Source organism: Vigna radiata, chromosome 5, assembly GCF_000741045.1.
Source record: "Vigna radiata var. radiata cultivar VC1973A chromosome 5, Vradiata_ver6, whole genome shotgun sequence".
NCBI lineage: Eukaryota > Viridiplantae > Streptophyta > Magnoliopsida > Fabales > Fabaceae > Vigna > Vigna radiata.
In genome coordinates, this window is record NC_028355.1 from 27895588 (window position 1) to 27911478 (window position 15891).

Here is a 15891-nt window from a genome sequence, read left to right on the forward strand (position 1 = left end):
AGTAAATTGTTAATGACAAAATAGTCTCATAAAACTTAATAATAAAACATAATACGTCAATTTTAATAATTTGATAAAATAAGTGTTAGTTGATATTTGTTTCGTCTATCACCCTTTTTAAATTATGTACATAAAATTTTGATTTGATAAATATTTATTTATATTTTGTTTATATGGTTAGATTGACTTTTTTAATTAATTAAAACTTATTTTTATATATCTCTTTTAATAACGAATATTTTTTTTATCAATTCAAAAAATAAATGTTTACAATTAAACTAACAAACTAAACCAAAATGTTTTAAGTATCTGATACGAAAAGAATTATTGAATACTTTATGCTTAAATTTTCAATCATAAAGTTTTAATGTTAGCTAGTATGGTTGTTAATATAATATATTCTCTGACTTAAAAGTAAAAACCAAAGTTGGTCATTCTTTGTGAAGGGCATCAGGATGATTTGGGTATCAGCATCTGATTCGTTTGTATTGTTCGATTCTCGATTTTGCTTATTACGCCTTGCACTTTCTTTTTATGAAAATAAATATAAAGTAATATAAAAATGTATAAAAGGATATTTTGATTTTGAAAATGTACAAAGCTTTCACGTTAGATCTTAAAACTAAAGAAAAAAATTGAAAATTCGATTTGTCATTTGTCAACTACGTTAACTCAAAATAAAAATATGTTGTGCAGTGTGTTACTTGAGTAATATTATTAATTTATAAAGGAATTAAATTAATATTACATATTTAATTTTAAAAGCTTATAAATAGTGGAGTTGAAATTTCGATAGATTAATTTAAATTTTTTTCTAATTTCATAAGAATGATTACACTGTTTTATTTTTAGAAATATGTTTACATTTAACTCAATGTTACAAAATTAAAAAATTCATACTTCATGTTAAGAAAAACTATTTCGAATATTTAAGTTTTACTAAAATACTTTAATATTTTAAACTAGATAATTTAATGGGTGTGTATTTCTTTTTCATTTATGGTGTAAAGGTGTATTTATGGATATAATAATAATTGTTACAAATATCTTGTTAAGTGTTGATAACAACATTTTCTTTTAGATGAAAAGGTCTTTTTTAAGTAAGATATTACTTAGTTTGAAAGTTCTGTCTCAAAGTTAATTAATTCATTGAAGAAAGAGACTTCAATAAATATGTTGCATTTCCTTATATTTTTTTTTCTTAAATATTAAGTTAGTTTATATTGTCCTTTGAATCTTGTTAAGAAGTCAATCTAAAGGGTTATTCCATTATAAGCTTAAAGATCACTCTAAACTCTATAGTACGAGGTCAAATTAGATAACTTATACTTGAATCCAAACTTATATTGACTAAGCAGATATTTATCAAATATAATAAAATAAGTTGATACACAATTAAATATTTATAAATGGTCTAATTCAATCTTACAAAATTGACTAATAAAACATAGTTTGTAATATTTATATATTATAATTTCCTTGAGTATAGTTAATGGGAGATTTTCAATCATTTAGAATGATAAAAAAGTAATTAACCAAAATAAAATATATGTAGTGTAGCAAGTGCGCAAACATATATATATATATATATATATATACTTGCACACTATATGTATATGTGTGCGTGCATGTGTCTTCTCTCTAGCCAACCTCCATGAACAAATATATACTTTTAAAGAAACTATGAGAATCATCCTAGAATGAAATCAACATGTCTTATGAGAATTGACCTAGGTTGTGTTCTATATTGTAAAATTTAATATATTGCAAAATTTAAAGAAACTTAGTTTGTGTTGATTTCAGGAATGACAGATATAAATGACGAATAATCTTTTAGCATGCTCTTAAAAGGGATCTTGATATTGACAAACTGTTGCGAGATTCTCTTGAAAGAATGAAGAAGCGAACACTCTCCATAAGGATAAAATAAGAATTTTTAAGTTTATCTTGTATCAGAAAATGTTCAAGGCTTACATTTGTCAACTGAAATAGCTTAATATTTGTCGAAGCAAAAACTTACTACACGAAGTATACATGCTTACATCCATTTAAGTAAAAACATATCAAGTAAACTAAACGAAATGCTTGCTTATGTTCATATACATAACATGTGTTTATTAAGATAACTTGACACCCTTATTATGAAGAGACTTGATGATAAAAAAATATTATGTTTTATAATTTATTGTTTAAGCACAAAATTGAAACCAAATTAAATGGTCTAGCGAGAATTAATCTAATGTGAAAAAAATACAATTAATACAATTGTTACTTTTAAAGAGTCTATGTGCCAAAGATTTTGTCTTATACAATTATTTAAGTTTTATCCATACTTACTCAACAATCTTATCCTTCACAACTTCTTTTAATGACTTATCCTTATTTTTGCAACTACTATTTCAATTTTTTTCCCTTACAAGTTTACTCAAATAAAGTAAATCTTTTATAAATCAATGTTAAGGCAAGATCGTCTAACAACTCTTGTTTTGAAGTTTAACAATAGTATCTAATGAAAAAATATTGTTTAGGATAACACACTAAACGCTATATGTGTAAACATTCTAAATGCATAACGTTACTCTAAAACAAACTTCTTTAAACATTATAGTATACGTATCAAGCTAAAAGCTAATGAACGTCTAACGTTTAAATGCATGTACAATTAGTACTTTCTTGTCTATTGTGTTGTTTTCTCTTTATCTGTGCAAATCATAAAGGACAAAGTTTTATTTAAAAGTTCTACATTGGTTCAGAAGAACGTTAGAGATAGGAAGACATTATGGAAATGATTCCTTAATGCCTTATGTTTCATGTATCTATATAAGCAACACAATTGTCTCTGGAAAAGCAACATAGCATATCTCACCTCGTACCAAAAGGCTATATTGCTATATGAAAGTCAATGCTTTGAGTAACGAATCGTTTTCGAAAAAACCTATATAAAGAAGATCACTCGTTTTCGAAAAAACCTATATAAAGAGGAACACATGAAGAGAAGAAACAATAATCAATATTGCTCTTACGTTCTCAAACCTCTCTTTCACTTGCATCATCTAAAGTTTTCTTGGAAATGTATTGCAAATATATCATCTTTATGAGAGTTATTATTTGTACTTGTTTTTTTATAAAAACACTTTGTTACTTTTATAGAATCAGAAGTGATTTAAAATACTTGTTTTGTTTAACTTTGTGGAGTTAAACAATATAGTTAGTTGGATTATTTGTATACCAGGAGTGGTGAAACTAACTAGCGAGTTGGACTAATATAAAACTTGATTAAACTCTTTGTAATCTTTTTAAAGATTAATGAAAATTCTAAAAAGTATTTAAGAAAGAATTGAACTTAACTAATTTAGAGTGAACTAGTATAAAACAAATTTCTTTCTTATGATTTTTAAAAACTTTTTAAACACTTCTTAATCTTTAAAATCTTTAAGTATTCTACATTATCAATAAACCATATAATCCTTGCAAATAACGTTGGTTTATTACCAAAAAGTTTTAAACTCTGTTCAAAAACTTCTTTACTGGAATTAATTTACCCGTAATTTCATTTACTTCTCAATAAATTCATATTATAATAAGGTGTCAAATTACAAGTTAGTTTAAAATAAATTGAGTTAAAAATAAATTAGTTTAATCTAATTTACCTTTTATAAATTAAAATTTTATAATTTGATTTAATTCATTACATGTCCGTAAGTTATCTGGATTGACCAACTTAAACAGAAAAGTTTTTCAATTCATTATATATATATATATATATATATATATATATATATATAAAATAAAATCAATACAAACAAAGTTTTTATTTATTTTACCAAATATTATTAGAAAAATGATTATTGTTGGATGGGATTTACTAAACTAATTGGTTTAAAGTCATTTTAATATCTCTACTTACAACAATCTTTCAATAAATTCACATAATTACACAATTAATTTTTTTTATGACAATAGTAAAAAGAGAATTAATTCATTATAAATGTTCAATGATAATAGTTAAATGAAAAATTAATTAAAATAATTAAGTTTCAAAATCCAATTAAATCAACAATTATTCTTAGTTGAAAATTATCATATACTTCCACATCTTAAAAAAAATCTGAAAAAAGATAATCTGTGGTGGATATTTTAAACTGGAACAAACTAATCCCTTAGGAAAAAAAAAAAGTTTGGGGCCATATGGCCTTTAGAAAAATATATTTTTAATAGTGTGGATAGAATATAATAGAACATATTAAAATGGAGTCGGCACTTTGCACTTTCGGGTCTCTCTGTCACACTGTCTGTTACCCTCACCCTTCAAAAACAACACGACAACCTCTCAGAACTACCTCTTACCTTGTATATAGATACATATGTTATGAGTCTTTGGTGTCCCAGACAAAAATTATAAAAAAAGAGAATAACTTTTCCTACCCCAACTCAATATTTTGGCCAAATTCATTGTTTCAGCGTCAACCATGAGGCGACACTTATCAAAATTCTTTCACTGCCCAATTGGGATTAACCTATCAAATTCCTTTCCGGTGAGACCCTCTCTCTCTCTCGGTTTGTTTTGTTTATTATTTTAGTGATGTAACTGGTCAATCATGTTGGTTGTAATGAATTGAAAATTGATGTTTTCGAACACATCCATGAAGTTAAATGAATCGTTCATGCCATGTTAAATTTCGGGTATAAACTTATAATTCCCCTGTTCTATCAGGATCATGGAAAAACCCATCATTGTACTTCATTTAAGTTTTTTTTTTTTTAAAATTTTTTTTTTTATCAAATGCTCACTTCAATGATAAGTTATTGTGATACCCATTTACATGCAGAAGAGAGTTATTGTTTTAGTTCTTGTCCTCAGAGCACTGGTTAGCCTGTGCTAAATTCACGTTTTGTGTATTAATCGGGGGTGTGGTGGTGCTGATATATGTCCAAATTCAGTAATAAACATGTAAAACCTCTCGGTTCTACCTTGAAAAAAATGCAAAAATAATCACTTAGTTGTGCCTTCTTAATATCAATTGAGCTTTTACGGTATGCGTACTTGAAAAATTAAATACTGATAACCAGATGGCAATTGTTATTTTCTTTTTTGTGTAAGAATATACGTAATCTGGGGTTTCGTGTAGCTAATGTGTTCAAATTTTGTTTATGAAAATGTGGCTGGTTTGTGACACAAATTTTCTTGAAGCAGTTGAAATGTGATGTGGGTTCGAACTGTGCTGCAAGTAGCACTCGTCAAGCTTTGTTCGGTGGACACTGGAATGAATGTGCCACAAGAGCTTTGGCTACTGCATCTTGTGCTTCCGTGTCTGAAGATCTGCCAAAGGATAATTCCGTCTCTGATATGTTGGTAGATTCATTTGGAAGGCTTCACACATACTTGAGAATATCATTAACAGAGAGGTGCAATTTAAGGTGTCAGTATTGTATGCCAGCAGAAGGTGTGGAACTCACTCCTAGTCCTCAAATTTTGACAAATACTGAGATTCTTCGATTGGCAAATCTGTTTGTAAGCTCAGGGGTAACTAAAATACGTCTGACAGGTGGGGAACCAACTGTTAGAAAGGATATTGAAGACATATGTTTGGAATTATCAAACTTGAAGGGACTGAGAACACTGTCCATGACTACCAATGGTATTGCCTTAACGAGAAAACTTCCAAGGCTGAAAGATTGTGGGCTTACTGCCCTCAACATTAGTGTAGACACCTTGGTACCTGCAAAGTTTGAGTTTATGACCAGACGAAAAGGGCATGAAAAAGTAATGAATTCTATTAATGCTGCCATAGACCTTGGATTTAATCCAGTTAAGGTATTTCTCGGTTTTAAATCATTACTTTTTGCAAGCGTTTCTCGTTGATCACCTTCCCATGAGCAGCTACTTTTTTGCTCAAATTCATTAACTTAATCAAATGAATTTTTCAACAAGGGTGCATAACCTCAGGTAAATTTCATGTCACTGATGGATGCATTTTAAGGTATCTTTTATGTTTCTCTTGCATTTCAGGTCAATTGTGTTGTAATGCGTGGATTCAATGATGATGAGATCTGCGACTTTGTTGAGTTGACCCGTGAAAAGCCAATTGATATTCGGTTTATAGAGTTCATGCCTTTTGATGGGAATGTTTGGAATGTCAAGAAACTTGTACCCTACTCAGAAATGTTGGATACAGTGGTAAGGTAGAATTCAGACTGGAGACCTAACTTTTATACTACATTTTGTTGTTCTCTTATAGTAGAGACCCTTGGTAACCATTATTACCAAACAGATGAAACAGTTTCCAAGCTTAAAAAGAGTTCAGGACCACCCTACAGATACAGCCAAAAATTTCACAATAGATGGGCATGAAGGTAGAGTTTCGTTTATCACATCAATGACTGAGCATTTCTGTGCTGGTTGCAATAGATTGCGACTACTTGCTGATGGAAACTTTAAAGTCTGTTTATTTGGTCCTTCGGAGGTAAGTTATTCATATTCAAATCATCAAAGCTCAGTGTATTATGCTTGTCCCCTAAACCTAGTGATGGTAATTGGGCTAAATCTGTGATGTCACTTATATTTGAATACTTAATGTTTTTGGTGAATCTGTAACGCCAGACTTCATGATAATATATGAAGTCTGGATGCTTAGTACGACATGAGTACATACAACTACGGGAATACGATCATCTTTTTGAAATTTAGGATATCTATGTTTTGGATTCTTTAACAAAAAGTTATAGATGCATAATATGGGTGAAGAAAGAGAGAGTGGTAATTTCTCATTAATTCATGATTATGATGATTGCTATTTAATTTAAAAAATTAGTATGAAAGTAGAAGTATCAGTATTTGACATGGGAACAACACCTTTATGTTTCCATTTTTGGAGTATCAGGGCATCATAGATTATATTAAGGAATTGGATACTTAGGTGATGAGGGTGAAGGATTCGGGATTAAGGAATTGGTATTTAAGGCCTATAATTTTTGTTTGCAACTAAAATCAGGATTTTCTATGCAAACTTTTAGCAATCTGGTTTTATAAAGAGTGTGACTGATTCCTTGCAGGTAGCTACTTTGAAACTGTGATGTCTACTGTTATTTCTGAATTCTTGATACGGTACATGCTTGATAATGGGAAAAAGGGAAACTATCTGATATGACCAACTCATAATAGAAAAACATAACTTCAAATATTCATTTACAAAGATAGAAGTGCCCTGCAAAAAGTGGATTCCTGTAGTAAGTCTTGATATTTGTCAGTAAATGGAAGATTTGATACACATTAGGACATGATATTTACAAACATTAAAATATGTCTTAGCACATACAAATTTTGGGATTGAACATGCACACTGTCTTGCCCCTTCTTTACATTGCACGTGCTATTTCATTTGATATTCTATTTAGTGGATCACTTGTAATTGTTTTTTAGATGCACTAATGTACTTTCATAATTCTATTGAATTCTTAATCATTTCTGAAAATCCTCCAATCAATGAAACTGATAAACATTTTCCCTATTAAAAGACATGCCCGTCATTATGGATGTTATCTATACCATGTTCAAGTCAAAGGTGCTTGATGTATGTATGGATGTTGACATCGGTCAGGACAATAAAACAGGTCATAACATACATATAGCATCTTTAATGTGAGCTTCACCAAAAGGTTTTTGTGATTTTTTTATATGGGTCGTGTTTCAGGTTAGTTTAAGAGATCCCTTGAGATGTGGTGCAGAGGATCATGAACTTAGGGAGATAATAGGAGCAGCGGTATGCACTTCTTCTGATTATTATTGCTAAATCTCAATTGTGTTGTAATGATTTATAATTCTTTTATTTCTTTACCAGGATTTATCATTCTCTTAATATGATGATGCTGCAATAGAATTTCACTCACTGCTATTTTAATTTAACATGCTAGTGAACCTTTATTAAAGAAGATATACTTTAGGAATAAAAGAAGCATAGCAAAGGACAACACACCCCTCAGCCTAACTGACAAGGACTTGGTTAGAGCTTCTGTATATGTATGGAGATAAAAGGGTGGGAGGGGGATGATATAGTTAGGTAAAGTTTAGCCTCGTTTGGTAATTGGTAGATCCTTTGATAAAGTAACTATTCTTATCATGATGCATGGATATGACACAAATTGAAGTATCGGTGCATCATAACTTATCAACTTCAACCTCTAGACTAACGTGAACATTTCCATTGAATATGTTACTGATTCACTTCTTTTCTATGATTTTCCATCTATTTGCTCTAGTCCTACTAAACTATTTGATTTCTTTTGAACAAAATAGTCAATAGTGGGTCATAGACTACTTGAAATTGTGTGTCTAACTTTAGTTAAGCAATATTATGGGGGGTCTTGTACTATCCTATTTCTTAAGGTTGTCTTTCCTTTGTTCTAGGTGAAGAAGAAGAAAGCTTCACATGCTGGCATGTTTGACATAGCAAAGACTGCAAATAGGCCTATGATACATATTGGTGGATAAGGTCTCATCTTTCTTTCTTTCTTTATTTTTTTTCTATAAAGGTTATCCATTCAATCTCTAAAATATTTCTTTTACAATTTACTGAAGCACATCATGATTTGTCTCTATTTCAGGTATCATACAGTGATAAAGTTACTTACATAGCAGGCAACCAGAGTAGTCCTGGTGAGAAGTACCCTGAATTGAGTATTATCTGAGATCTTCATTGATAGTCAATCTCACTACAAAGGGTGATCAATTTTTCAACTATACCTAGCCACATATACTGTTAAATGTTGTATGGAGTAATAATGCAAATTTGGGATTGAATTTTCTGATCATGTGTAACTCTTTCTTCATTGGTTTATGATTTTTGGGTGTGTGTTAATCTTTCTTCACTGGTTGTTTGTTTACCAATCAGCTTTAGTTTCAGCATGGCTCTGTATTTATTTCTTTTGTTGTAGAAGTGACAATGAAATTTTGAGAAGGTTGGTTATGCCCTGTTACGAGAAATAGCTATCTTATAAAGAAAGTTTCTTCCTTCACCTATCAAATTTCTCTTTACACTCATCATTTGGATTTTATTTTCCAGAACATATTAAATCAATTTTGAAAATGTTTTTTTGGAATAAGAGTGGTGAGTGTATGGTGAGGATCTTTCCAAAAATATTTCCAAAATTGATTTAGTATGTTTTGGAAAATAAATACAGAAAGATAAGGTGTAGGAAGAAATTTGGTAGGGTACGGGAAGAAAAACTGCCTCTTATAAATTGAGTCTATCCTTATGTTTTAAATCCAAACATAAATATGATATTGTTAAAATGAATCTTGAAGGTTATCCATTTTAATTTCAACTTTCGTTGTTTTATGTAAATATTTTTGCTTTTAGGGTGATAGAATGGAAGAAGTTGGTGAAGGTGTGTTGTTGAAATCAAAATTCCAAAGCAAGAGTAACCTTGTTAATTGGAGTATCATTCTATGAAATATTTTTATATTTATTTGATACATAATTTAAAAATAAAATAATCACTAAAAAAGTTAATTTTTTTTGTATTTTATTTAAAAGTAAAAAGTAAAAAGTAATAAAAAATAGACTCGATTGAATATAAAAATTTCATGTGTATTAAAGTATCATTATAATTGATATAATGATATTTATACTCAATAACATTATTTATGACGTTTGAAGTAAAAATACAATGAAAGTGAAAAGGCGAAAATGAATGCCAGTGCTGAATTTGATTAGAGAATTTGATATGTAAAGATTGAAAGTTAAATAAATTCATGTGTTAATCTTGGTTCCAAAATTCATAGATATTTTACTCGAGTTCTACTTGGAACTATCAAATTGAAGCGTGTTCTTCTTTCTTTTAATTATAAATATGTGAATTCATAATTATGATTTCTATGTTTGTAAATTAAAAATAAAGGATAAACAGTTAGTTCCGTAAAAACAAGTATTGACATTTTCCATCTCTCTAGTAGAATAATAATAAATAAATAAATAACTGCACTTTAATACAACAATTTTAATTTTAATAATTTTGTTTAAACTTCATTCATTATTAATATATCTGAACACACATTTGCATTTGATTTTTACTGAATATCACGTTATATATTTATTAAAAGAAAATTAATGTTAATATACAATTAATCTTAAATAAATACTAAAGATTCAAATTTTATAAAGTAAAAATAAAACGTTAAATACTTCATTCAAGACTAATTATATATTAATGTTAATTTTTCTCTTAATAAACACACATCTACGATTATTAAAAACTAAACACATTTAATTACCTCAATCATTAATAAAATTCAAACAAATCTAAGTAAATTAATTTTCTTTGTTAAAATTTATATTTCTTTTCCTTTTAATACTAAAAATAAATTATGTTAATATTTATTATACTGAATCAATTATGGATTCAAAAATAAATTAACTAATTAATTAATAAATTAATTTAGTAATTACTTATAAATAAGTTTAAATGATATTTTAATTTAGTTCACAGTTTTATTCGATTATATAATATTCAGATAATTTAGATTGATGTTCCATGGATCAACAATTTTTTATTCTTACCCACATTTCAATTGGTTTCATTTAAATTTCTGAAATGATAACTTGAGTTAAATTTGCATGAACTGACTTTTACCAATCACTACTATCTCTTTATCTTATCATTGACTTTTAATCAACAAAAGTCAATAATATTATCATATTTGGGAAGAAAGAAAAGAAATAATTTATATTATCTTAAATAAATAATATTCACGTTTGTTTTCAGAGGTAATAATTTATATTATCTTAAATAAATAAAATCTACAAAAGCCAACGTGTTAGTGGTATCCCATTCTCATATGATTAATCATGTTTTTGCTATTAATTACGAATTTACTTTAATTGGTGGTAAAAATTTCAACTATAATTAATTGAGTATTTATTTTGATTAATTAACTTTTAATCTGGTTAGGAGATTTAATAACAGACATGATTAAACACAATAGGATTTGATTCAGAATGTATTTTGGTTAAATTCATTGCGAATAATCTAGAAAAATCTTGCATTTAATTGAGAATCTACTTTGGTTAGTTGTATGATCACTCTGAAGTTAAATGAAAATATACTTTAATTAATTTGAACTCAAACAATAATCAATTGAACAATGATATGTAAATAATCGATGATGAATCTATCTTGGAAAAGAAGTGGAATTAGCTTATTTCATTATAACTGTTTCAAAGTTTCTCATTTCTTCTTCACTTAAACTCACGACATTCTTCAAATATCAAATTCATTAGGATAAATTTTCATTCTAATTTTTAAGCATTGCATACATTCACTAACATTTTTTCTGAGTCTTCATAAGAATCAAATATTGAAAAGCAATTCCATGTTCGTTGAGAAACGACTCAGGGTTACTCTAATTTTATCTACTTACTTGACTACTAACTTGACAATACTAAAGTTGCCTTGTAAAGTAGTATTAATTTGATAGCTTCAATGATAGCGTATCACACCCATTTAACATCAATGAGTTTTTTATTCAAAGGTAATTTAGTTAGTACCCAAGTTTGGCTTTTCTTAATACCTCTCATTTCTTCTAACATTGCAACTCTCCACAAATCATGCTTCAATGTCCTTTCATGATTAGCAAGTTCAGTCTCTTTTAATAAAGAAAAGTGCACCAAATCACCATCATTAGTTACTACATTATCTGGAAACACTTTGAAATCCACCAATGACCTTGGCATAGTTCTCTGTCTTGTTGTTCTCCGTGCTTGTGCTATGTAGGCTGAACCCCATCACCAGTTTGTCTATTCCTATTAGACTTACCATCTAGTCTCTCTTCCTCACCTTTGCATGTTATTTAGACATTCTGTTTTGAACCATTTTCTTTACCTGACCAGTCCCATATTTCAACCTCATTCATCACAACATCTCTGCTTATACAAATTTCTTTTGTTATAGGATTGTATAATCTATAAGCTCTAGTGGAATGATACCCAACAAATATCATGGCCTCACTTTTATCTTGTAGCTTAATTCTCTTCATAGTTGGTACATGTTTGTAGCCAACTAAACCAAAAATTTTCAAATGATTTACCACTAGTTTTCTTTCAGACCATACTTCTTTTGGAACTTTGTCTTCCAACTTCTTGGTTGGGCACTTATTTAGTACATACACTACAATGGACATTGCTTCTCCCCAAAATGAGTGTGGTAAATTTTTTTATTTTAGCATATTCCTTACCATGTCAAGTGTAATCATGTTTCTTCTTTTAACAAGACCATTGCGTTGTGGAGTATATGGTGCGGTTATTTCATGCCAAATTCCATTCTTGATGCAATATTTTTTGAAATCTCTTGATATATACTCTCTATCTTCATCTGTTTTGAGTATTTTGTGTGCCTTCCCACTTTGTTTTTCAGCCATTAGCTTAAACTTCTTAAAGACTAAAAACACATCACCTTTATCTTTTATCAAATCTAGTCATACCATACGAATATACTCATCTACAAAAGTCACAAATATCTATTTTGTTCCAAAGGTAACTCCTCAAAAGGTCCATATACATATGAGACACCACATGTATCACTTCCTTTGCTCTCATGTGCATATGTGATTTGAATGCATTTCTAGGTTGTTTACCTAGCAAGCACTCTTCACACAATTGGAACAAATATTTCAGGCAGCCCAATTACCATTTCATTAGCAACTAGCCTTTTCGAACTGTAAAAGTTCAAGTGACCCAACCTCTTATGCCATAGCCAATTGATCTTTTCTACAGTTGTTGTAGTGAGACACTAATTCTCCATTAGATGCATTCTTGTTTGAAATGTTATGTTTCTTGATAGTGGTGATTTCAACACCAACCTTTTCTTTGAGTCATACACTTTCAGTATGTCTTCTCCCATGGTTACTAAAAAACCTTTTTCTACTGACTGACCAACGCTCAACAAATTGCATTTCATTCCGGGAACATACAATACATTCTCAATTACAAGAACCTCATCACTTTGTTTCGTGGTTACAATATTACCAACTCTAGCAACCTCCATTGTATTGTCATCTGCAAGCATGATCTTGTTGGTTTTGCTTGTATCAAGATTTGATATCCAAGTCTTGTGTTTAGTCATATGATTTAAACATCTAGTATCAAGGAACCAATTCTCATAAACAAACCCTTTTTTCACTCATTGTGACCATCAACACTACAAACTCTTCATCTAACTTGTCTTGAGCCACATGAGCTTCAATCTCATTTTCTCTTCTGAGCTTGCCTTTTCCATGCCAATAATTAGCTGTATAGTGTCCCCGCTCATCACAATTGTAACACTGTATATTCCTTCGATCTTGATTCCTCTTTCCTCCTTTTCCTTTGCTAAAACCTCCCCTGTCAAACTTTGTCAAGTTTAACCAATCTCCTGCATTTTGTTCTTGTTTCAAATCTTTATTGAATCGCCTACCTTTAATTGTTTTCCATTTTCCCGAAAAGAACTCTCTTTCTTTGTTACTTGCGCTTGCAAGACATTTTCCTCACCAACCTTCCCAGCATTTCACAACAACAGTTTCAACTCATGTGCCTCTAAAGAGCCTTACAACTTTTCCATTGTCATTTTTCTAAATCTTTGGACTCCTTTATCGCTACCACGATGTAGTTGAATCTTAGGGACAATGTGCACAATACTTTCTCCACTATGTTCTAATCAGTTACAATCTCCTCACACACTCTCATTGAGTTTACCACTAACTGCAGATATTTTGCAACTGTTTTAAAATTAGAGATAAATAATAACTCATACTGCCTCCTAAGAGACTGTAACTTCACTTTCTTGGTTTTCTCTGCACCTTTGTGTGCCTTTTGCAATATATCCTAAGCCTCCTTTGTTGTTCTTGTTTTGGAAATTTTCTTAAAGTTCACTATATCCACACATTGATGAAGAAGGCAACAAGCCTTGCAATCCTTTTCCTATTTGCGACTTCGTCCTTCTTTTGTGCATTGTCTTTTACGATCTCCAGCAACTCTTGATAACTAAGGATAACTTCCATTTTTATAATCCAATGGTTATAATTTTTCTCATCAAGGATTGATAGATTGCTCAGAAAATTTCCACCTTCATTTGCCATTTCTCACGACACAGATCTTGAATCGAATTTGCTTTGGATACCACTTGTTGGTTTGAAAGAGAAAACAAGAGATGAGAAAAGAGATCAAGGAAACTTATCGGAGGTGATGAAAAAAATCTCAATGTTTATTTTCATGCTTGTATACAAAAAGAGTTAATGACTCTTATTTACAGAGTCCACAACAAAACCCAAAGAAACAAAATGTATATAAACAGAAAAAAAAAAAACACTTGAATTAATACATCAAAAACAACATTCTAGAAAAAAAAAGCTGAACCAGGAAAAATTGTTTGTGCAAATTGGTATGTGAAAGACCTACAAGCTGAAAGAGGTGCAATAAGACAACTAATATACACAAAACAAAGTTTTGTAGCAACTAATGTTAATGAATATTAACCCTTGAACATCAATAGAACTAAATAAAATTAATACATCAACACACATGCACTATATCAAAATATCAGAAACAAGGTAAATTGTCAATACTCAATCGACAATTATGAAACATCAGTTCTTCAGCGACTCATTTTCATGACAAGTATTCACAAATCAACAAGATACACAAACAACAATACATTAAAACCTGTCTCTAACTTTGATTCACTTCAGGCGCAGTGCTTAAGTCTTTCAGCAAACAATCAAATTCTGAGAACCCATCAAGGAAACCACTGAACTTCTCGTTTATCTTTGGTCTCCATAGACCATATTGACCTTCTTCCTCTTCATGTTCATCTTTCACCTTTACCCCATTTTGCATACTCAGAAACTCTGCTTCATCTTGAATGATCAAGGCCTCCTTCGGGTCCGAATCCATGGCATCTTTGGTTGGTGCAGTTTTGGACTTGCTTCCTTCTCTCCCTTCTTCTGGCTTTCCTGTGAGTCTTTGAACTAACTCTCTGAAATTAGCAGCATCAATTTCAATTATTTCAGGAGCAAACACATGAACTATTCTAATCTCCGACTTCACCTTTGATATTGCACGTGAATCTCTGTTAATTCTTAGCTTTGAGGATACTGAGCTTGGAGAAGAAGTTTCTAGCTTTGTCATCTCTTCTTAGTAACACTGTAGAAAATTGCAGTGTTTTTTGGTTGATTCTGAAGGTTGAAAGAAGAGTGAATTGAAACTGATGGTTACAGAAGAAAAAAATAATGGAAGTATATCCTGCAAGAAAACAAGCTGCAGATTCTCAGAGTTTACTTGAAGCTGTCTTTTGGCAACTGAGATTGGACATAACATCTAACCAAATTTATTGTCAATAAAATAATAAAGTGAGAAACACATTAATGGGGTCTTCCTACTCACACATGTAATTTTCTTCTTCATTATTTAATGTTTCTGTGCATTGACATTAATGACAGTTATAACAAACAAATATGAGAGACATGTCCAAAGGTTACATTTAATTTAATCTTATTTTTCCACTTGTCAAAGAAATTATTAAACTAAATCCCATACTTTATCATTTTATCAATTCAGTTTAATTTGCTAATTTATGGCCACAAACCATTGAATAATACTTTATATTCATTGAGAAATGCATCTAGTCCATTCATGAGGTCAAACATCATACATTCTATGCCCTTTAATCACAAACTGCTATATAAACAATGATAAAAAAATTGTAAAAAAAAATTGTTAAAGATATATTTTAAAAACTATGGAGGGTACTTCAATAAACAAATTCGTTTCAAAATGACTTTCCTGTATTAGTAATGTTCTAATGACTTTTAGTGTATTAGTAATATTTTGATATGAAAATATAAAAAGTAATTTTTTTATATTG

The 15891-nt window shown here is 29.8% G+C and overlaps 2 protein-coding genes across 5 annotated transcripts; one reads left to right on the forward strand and one right to left on the reverse strand.

The window, feature by feature from the left end:
* Window positions 1-4264: 4264 nt before the first annotated feature.
* LOC106759702 (GTP 3',8-cyclase, mitochondrial) lies at window positions 4265-8954 on the forward strand. Of its 4 annotated transcripts, none has more exons than XR_002667974.1 (8): window positions 4265-4535; window positions 5192-5815; window positions 6011-6178; window positions 6273-6464; window positions 7692-7760; window positions 7912-8057; window positions 8405-8489; window positions 8602-8954. XR_002667974.1 is itself a non-coding variant. In XM_014643013.2 (8 exons), the coding sequence occupies exons 1-7, from the start codon at window positions 4470-4472 to the stop codon at window positions 8486-8488; spliced, it is 1101 nt and encodes a 366-aa protein (XP_014498499.1). In that variant the 5' UTR covers window positions 4265-4469; the 3' UTR covers window position 8489; window positions 8602-8954. The 4 variants fall into 4 exon arrangements, 3 of the variants coding, with proteins under 3 accessions (XP_014498499.1, XP_014498497.1, XP_014498498.1); XM_014643013.2 differs by lacking the exon at window positions 7912-8057 and having other exon boundaries at window positions 5192-5444; window positions 5547-5815; XM_014643011.2 differs by lacking the exon at window positions 7912-8057.
* Window positions 8955-14560: 5606 nt separating this feature from the next.
* On the reverse strand, window positions 14561-15178 carry LOC106761821 (VQ motif-containing protein 17). The gene has a single exon (XM_014645389.2). It carries the CDS (start codon window positions 15153-15155, stop codon window positions 14697-14699), a length of 459 nt encoding a protein of 152 aa, XP_014500875.1. The 5' UTR covers window positions 15156-15178; the 3' UTR covers window positions 14561-14696.
* Window positions 15179-15891: the final 713 nt, after the last annotated feature.

Coding starts and splice junctions, on each gene's coding strand:
- LOC106759702 (XM_014643011.2), top strand. CDS start 4,470: ATGAGGCGACACTTATCAAAATTCTTTCACTGCCCAATTGGGATTAAC. Junction 4,536..5,191: donor ACCTATCAAATTCCTTTCCG/GTGAGACCCTCT, acceptor ATTTTCTTGAAG/CAGTTGAAATGTGATGTGGG. Junction 7,761..8,404: donor GGGAGATAATAGGAGCAGCG/GTATGCACTTCT, acceptor CCTTTGTTCTAG/GTGAAGAAGAAGAAAGCTTC.
- LOC106761821 (XM_014645389.2), bottom strand. CDS start 15,155: ATGACAAAGCTAGAAACTTCTTCTCCAAGCTCAGTATCCTCAAAGCTA.